Here is a 7,238-nt window from a genome sequence, read left to right on the forward strand (position 1 = left end):
GCTCCCAGGCCCTCTGCGTCAGAGCCTCAGGCTGCTCCATCTCCCAGGATGTAGGAAGGGGAAGGATGAGTCCGAGGAACTTAGCCGGAGGGAGCCGCAGTGCTTCCTTCCCTCCTGGGGCATGCTTGGGGATGCCGAGAACAAGGGACGATCGGTCTTTGGGAACTGAGGCCCGAGACCTTTCTACTTTTAAATGTGGCAACGTGAAAGAGCCCAGAGTTCTAATCCTGCTTCAGACAAGTATTAGCTGCTTGACCAGGGCAAGTCCTTTAACCTCTGCCCACCTCAGTTTCCTTATCTGGAAAATGGGGATAATAATAGCTCCAGCCTCCCAGAGTTGTTATGATGATCAAATGAGATAATATAGAGAGTACTTTGCAAACCTTAAAGCAATAAGAAATGCTAGAGATTCTTACTATTAATGATAACACTATAACATGTATAAATAATATACATGTATGTATAACATATACATGTACTTACACAACCATAAAATTATAATAATAAAAATCACTGGCAGCATCTGATGACAAATATGATACAGTCTTAGGGAAAACTGGTGTCGTGATTATTGAAATTGGAGAAACAAGCAAGAAAGGGGGGGAACCTATCGGTATGGTTTGTTTATATAGAAATAATGCTAGTTATGGTCATTTGTGAAAAGAATCGACTTTTAAGGACCAGTCTGAGCTTTAAATCACTTTCTTTCAACTGTAATAATTCTTAGATTTACAAGGTCATCAGATGCAAATTTGGAAAGAAATTTAGATCATCTAGGTCCTCAAGAGAGAGGAAAGGGGGCAGCTCGGTGGCTCAGTGGATTGAGAGCCAGACTCTGAGACAGGAGGGTCCTGAGTTCAAATTTGGCCTCAGACACTTCCTAGTTGTGTGACCCTGGGCAAGTCACTTAACCCCCATTGCCTAGCCCTCACCACCCTTCTGCCTTGGAACCAATAAACAGTATTGCTTCTAAGACAGAAGGTAAGGGTTTATAAAAGGAAGAAAGAAAAAAACTTGCTTAAGATAATAAATGGCCAAGTCAGGATCTGAACTTGTCTTCTTATTTCAGTGTCAAAATCCTTCCCATACACCATACTTCTACTCGCTCTATTTCATTCAAATTGTCAATTCAACAATCATCTCTTATTTGCCCTGAGATTATATACCAACATGAAAAGGACCTGGGTTCACATCTTGGCTCCACCCATTGGTCAAGTTGCTTCACCAATTTGAGCCTCAGTTTCCCCCTCTGACAAGTGAGATGAAAAAAATGGACACTCTCGCCTTTGCAGTGTCCATTTTTTGTTTTTGTTTTTGTTTTTGCAAACCTTTAAGGGCTATAGAAATGTCAGCTATTATTATCATCCCCCCCCCCGCCATCTTTATTCTATTTGAGGGATTTGGGAGAGACTGAATGTGCCTGAATGCCTGCCTGAATCTGAACCCAGTGCTTTCCTCTTCCCAGATTCAGAACCAGAACTATATAAACTATATTATTGCCATCATAAGGAGTGAAGCCCTCTGTCAAGAAACCCTCCTAAAGGACAAGCAGAACTGTACAGGTTAGAGGATGGAAGAGGAATGGGCTGAAGGGAGGAGGGAGGATTGGGGTTTGGTGAATTTGAAGGGCTAAATCAGAGACGGAGCACTGAAAATCAGAGCTATTCATACAGATGTGCAGAGAAGGGAGAAATGAAAGCCAGGTGGGGGAGTGATGACCAAAGCCATGGAGGAAGAAAACATCGAGATAAAAGAATTATAGAATCTTGGCTTGAGATGTAGATGAGACCTCAGAGGCCATCTGTGTTATAGAGAAGGAAACTGAGGCCAAGAGAGAATGGCCAACTTGTCTTATTTTGTGTGTAGAAATAAAATGAAATATAATATGGAAAGAGGTTTTATACTATTACGCATGGGACATCTCTATCAGATTGCTTACCATCTCAGGGAGGGAAGGGGAGAATTGGACTCAAACTTAAAAAAAAAAAGCAGAGGTTAAAAAAATTGTTTTTTTCCAGGTAATTGAGGAAAAAAATATTATTAAAAATAAAAAAAATATTAAAATTGACTTTGAACAAGTTTAAAAGGGAAAGAAAGGTCACTGTCCTAGTGACAAGGCCCACAACATGTCCTTGGGGGACACCCACTGATAGAGGGTGAATCGATAAAGCCATGATGAGGGAGATCTTTCACTTCTGACTATGGGTAGCAGAAGCAGAGAGGGCACGAAGATGGGACGGGAAGAAAACGAACCCTGTTACCTACAGGAAATGATCTATCACGATGCTGTTATACTGGGTCAGAGTTCTGTGGTCCCCCCCTAGGGAAGGCTTTGAGATGGGAGAAGGAAAAGAACCATCATAGTGGAGTTAGGATTCAGATCCCAGCTCTGCTACTTATTAACTTATTAACTTCAAAAAGTCCCTTCTCTTGGCCAGGCCTCAGTTTCCTCATCCACAAAATGGCTTGAAGGATGCAGTCTCTAAGATCCTTTCCAAATCTAAATGGTCAGAGATGTAAGAAGGGCCACCATAACTAGGAATCCTCCTTGGGGGGGGGGGGGAAGGGGACAGACCAGAAGCTCCCTCAAGATTCTGAGGGATTCCAAGGTTCCTAGTCACCACCACAATTCCACAGTGGGATGGGTTAGGCGAGTCCCTCCTTCATTGAAGGTCTTTATCAGGGACTGGATGACCAATGAGGGGCTGGGGAATGTCCAGCCAGCAGGCAGAGACAGGAGATTAGCTATCAGACCAGAGGTTAGTGCTAGGAATAGGGCCAATGGGAGTCACTTGCATAAAAGCAGTAATTGCTTCTAAATGGTTACTGAGACTGTTACAGGAGGATGGGAGAAGAGAGGAGAGGAGAAGAGATCAGACAAGAAGAGGGGAAGGGAAGGGAGGGAAGAGGGGAAGAAGGAGAAGGGGAGGGGAGGAAGAGATGGGAGATTTCATGCTTCGGGAATACATTGGACCAGATGCTTCATAAAAGCAGAAGTTGGGGGTCAATGGCCAGGGGTCAGAAGTCATCAGCCCCAAAGGAGCCCCGTTGGAGACTTCTCTCTTCTTCCCCATCTATTTCTCACTCTCTTCCTCCTGTTTTCTCCTTCTTGCCATCTTTTTCTAGCCTATCTCTGATGTAACAGTTCCCATTCACCAGTTTTTTGGAGGAAGTGAATGGTGGGATCATCCAAAGTGTCCATCCATCTATGTGCCTTAATATGACATGGAGACCCCCACCCCAACCCTGCTCCATTACCCCTAACTAAGATGTAACTAGTCTTAAGAGGGGTGGAAGGAGGCCACATCAGTCCAAAGAAGGCAACATGCTAGAGTAGAATGAGTGCCGGTTTCAGAGCCAGAGGAACTGAGTTCAAATCCCAACTCTGCCACCCAGTATTATGTGACCTTGGGCAAGTCACTTAATTTCTTTGGGTCTCATTTTCCTCATCTCTAAAAGGAAGGAGTTGAACTAGATGGTCTCTAAGGCTCCTTTCAGTTCTTAAGTTTCTCATCTATGATCTGTAAGGATCTGTCCCCCACATCCAATCTGCAGCTCTATCTGTCTTCCATTTCACCTCTCAGCTCTGACAGACCAGACTTTGACCCCTGGGGGATACCACTAGCCTTAAGACAGAGCAAAGATGTAGAACCTATTTTTATGTCATGGACTCCTTCCGTATTCTAGTAAATCCTATGGATCCCTTCTCTGGATAATGTTCTTAAAGGCACAAAATAAAATACAGAGGATGAACAAAGAAATGAATTCTCTGAAAGTCAATCATCAATATATCTTTTAAAGTAATAATTTTTGAAAAACTAAATTCATGGATCTCAGGTTAAGAATCCTGGTGATAGGGGCAGCTGGGTAGCTCAGTGGATTGAGAGTCAGACCTAGAATCAGGAAGGTCTGGATTCAGATCTGGCCTCAGACACTTCCCAGCTGTGTGACCCTGGGCAAGTCACTTAACCCTCATTGCCTAGCCTTTACCACTCATCTGTCTTGGAGCCAATACACAGTATTGACTCCAAAACGGAAGGTAAGGGTTTTTAAAAAATCATTAAAAAAAAAAAGAATAAAAAAAAAGAATCCTGGTGATAGGACAAGTCTGAGAGACTATCTTTCAGAGTCCATCCATTGCTTTCATCCTCTATCCTTGCAGCCCAGATCCGGGCCCTTGAAGAGAAGGCCAAGTTGGCACAGTTACAGCAGGAATCCCTGAAGATAGCCTGCAACAAGGACAAGGAGGCCTTGCTAGCAGAGAAGGTGAAAATTGAGGCTGAGAATAAAAAATGCAATATGGAAAAGTTAAGTCTCTTTGGTGAACACCAGCTGGTAGTCAATGAACTCCAGCAAGTCCGAGACTTGTGTGCTAGACTAGACAAGGACCAGCTCTCTGCCAAGGTGGAGCAGATATGGAGGGAATCCCTGCTCTACAGGAACTTGGACAGCATACCCTTCTACTACTCCCCTGAGGTTGAGAAGGTCATGCGTCACTGCCGGGAGCTGCCCAGGATTGTGTTGGACAGGATCGAGAGCCTCGCCAGGGAACTGAAGGCAGGCATCGATCAGGTAACCCGGGAGAACGCTGAGCTGCAGCGTCAGAAGGAGGCCAATGCAAAGAGCTTGGTAACCTGTAAGGAGGAGAAGGAGAAGGCCACCAAAGAAACCCAGGAAAGGCTGCAGAAACTCCAAGAAGATTGTGTCAAACAAGGCCGGCTAGCCTTGGAAGAGAAGGCTGCCTTGCAGAGAGAGAAAGAGGCCTTGATCAAGGAAATTGAGCAGAAGAAGGGAGAGCTGATCCTGGTCAAGGGGCAACTGGACATCAACAAGGCCACCCTGGATACCTGCATCAAGACCAAGGTGAAGACTAGACCTGGGGAGGCAACCGGGAGGGGGGATCTGGAGCACATCAGGACCAAGGAGAAATGTGGGGGTGGACAGAAGAATGAAAGGGTCATGGAGGAAGAGGAGTCGGAGGCCGGGGTTCAAGTTGGAGATAGTCAAGAGGTTGGGTAGGAGATTGGATTGGAATAGGGTTGGTTGAGAGAAGGATGAGGATGGAGTTAGGAATAAGTTGGGGATGGTCATGAGGTTAGATAGAGGATTGAATTAAAAGAGGAATGGCGTTGGGTTAAGCTAGGGACGGTTATGAGGAAGAGGAGGGGATTGAGTTGAAGAGTAGTTGGGGGTTAAGTTGGGGATGCTTATTAGGTTGGACGACCCCAGCCAAGTCATTTAACCTTGCAGCAGTTTTTAGACTACAAATGGCAGAAGGAAGGGGTGATCTTCACTGGTAGAGAGAGGGAGTTCCTTCCACCAATGAAATCCCAGGGGGCACTTCCTCTATTGAAGGAATTGAATCAGTGATTGACTATTTGTATTATTATCATATAGTTGAGGATGGGGATGGAGGTGTGTGTGTGTGTGTGTGTGTGTGTGTCTGTGTTTCATTTGTGTGATTGTGTGTTACGTGTACACAAGTCTGGGGATGATCATGTGTATCTCTGTGGCTTGCCACATATGTTTGAGCTTCCTGTGTGCACACCTCCAGGTTCCTATATTCTAGATGAACCAGGGACACGATCCCTCTTAGTTTCTTGTTTTTGAGTTGAAGAGACAGACCCAAGTAGACTCAATTCCCTTGGTCAGAGATTGGCAAAGGGGCCTTAAGCCACTTGAATTCTGGAAGGAACTAACCTTAAGATCAGAGTTTTAAAGCTGGAAAGGACCTCGAAGGTCACTCTTCATTTGACAAATGAAGAAACTGAAGACCATGGAGGTTAAATGACTTGCCCAGGGTCATACATGTAGCACATTCAGAGACTGATTACAGAACTTCACATTTTTAACAATTTATTATTTTCTTGCTGCTACTCTTTCTAGCATACCAAGCTCCCTATTGACCCCTGTGTGTTCCTTTAACCTTAACAGGCCCAAGGTTTACCAACCATACAGCGACCCCCCGGACCTGCTGTTAGCCCGACTCGTATTGGTAAGTGAAGCAGAGAGTGAATGAGTCTTTTGGGCTTTGACACCAACTCACTCTCCGTTGCCCTTGGTACTTTTTCATGCTTGCTTATCCCAGCTGGGTGAGGGTGCCTACATGCTAGATCTCTGATCTCCAGGCAGGAGAAGCTACCTGAAAGTTTCCATGGTCTGATGGAGCTTCTGGGAGTTCTGGGAATGCCCTACAAACAGTTGGAGGAAATACCGACAGAACTAGAAATCAGATGAGCTTAAGAAGGGCTCCCCTTCAGGCTTAGGGCCCAGGAGTTCATTTTGGATGAAACCTCTGTCCATCGTTCCCCAATCCCAGGGCTGTGGGGAGGCCCAAGCCTGACCCTGCTGCTTGTTCCCTTTTCAGACCCTGCTGGCCTAGAAGAATTCAAGAAGAAGGTGCTGGAGCTTTATCAGAAGGCTAATGTGCCTCCTGGAAACCCAGCCAGGTGAGCTCTTGGTCACGGGTAGGCTCTGCTCACAATAGCATGTGTATGCGCCCAATTGTAAGTCAGAACCTGGCAGAAAAAAATCTAGCTGGCCCTGAAAGGTGGGAGGGCGAGGGTTATTCTTTCTTTCTGTTTCACAGATGGCAAGAACCTCACATCCCCTCCTTAGGACTGCAGTGCCTGTCCTAGGGCCTCGGGGTTGTGCCCACTCCATTCTCCCATCAGCCTCTGCAGAGGGAGTGATACTATCATACAGTGGAGAGAGGGCTGGACTTGCAGAAAGGAGATTTGAAAGGTTCAAATCCCACACTTTCTAGCTATGTGACTGATGGTAACTGACTCAGCCTTCTAGGCCTCAGTTTCCTTTTTTGTAAAATAAGGATAATACTATTTGCACTAGAAAACTTAGTTCTTTCACTTACCAGATGGGTGACCCCAAGCAAGTTTTAACCTCCATAAGCTTCAAGTTCTTCTTTTGAAAAATGAAAGAGGAACAACTAGATTGTTCAGTGGAGAGAGAGCTAAGCCTAGAGACAGGAGGTCCTGGGCTTAAATCTGGCCTCAGATACTTCCTAGTTGTGTGTCCCATGGCCAGTCACTTAACCCCCATTACCGAGCACTTATCTCGGCCCTTAGTATCAATTCTTTTTTTTCCCCCTTTTCTTTAAATCTTTAACTTCCATCTTAGAATCACTACAATGTATTCATTATAAGGCAGAAGAGTGGTAAGGGGTAGGCAATGGGGGGGTCACACAGCTAGGAAGTATCTGAGGCCAGATTTGAACCCAG

At 45.3% G+C, this 7,238-nt stretch overlaps 1 protein-coding gene across 1 annotated transcript; it reads left to right on the forward strand.

Moving 5' to 3' along the window:
* Positions 1-1,448: 1,448 nt before the first annotated feature.
* Positions 1,449-6,495, forward strand: LOC123256010 (plasmalemma vesicle associated protein; the record flags this gene model as incomplete). The annotated part of the gene is made up of 4 exons (XM_044684706.1): positions 1,449-1,562; positions 4,163-4,863; positions 5,935-5,995; positions 6,368-6,495. Coding segments are annotated over 4 exons (962 nt in total), but the record flags the coding sequence as incomplete, so codon positions are not given.
* Positions 6,496-7,238: the final 743 nt, after the last annotated feature.

Source organism: Gracilinanus agilis, unplaced genomic scaffold (genome assembly GCF_016433145.1).
Source record: "Gracilinanus agilis isolate LMUSP501 unplaced genomic scaffold, AgileGrace unplaced_scaffold55278, whole genome shotgun sequence".
Lineage (NCBI taxonomy): Eukaryota > Metazoa > Chordata > Mammalia > Didelphimorphia > Didelphidae > Gracilinanus > Gracilinanus agilis.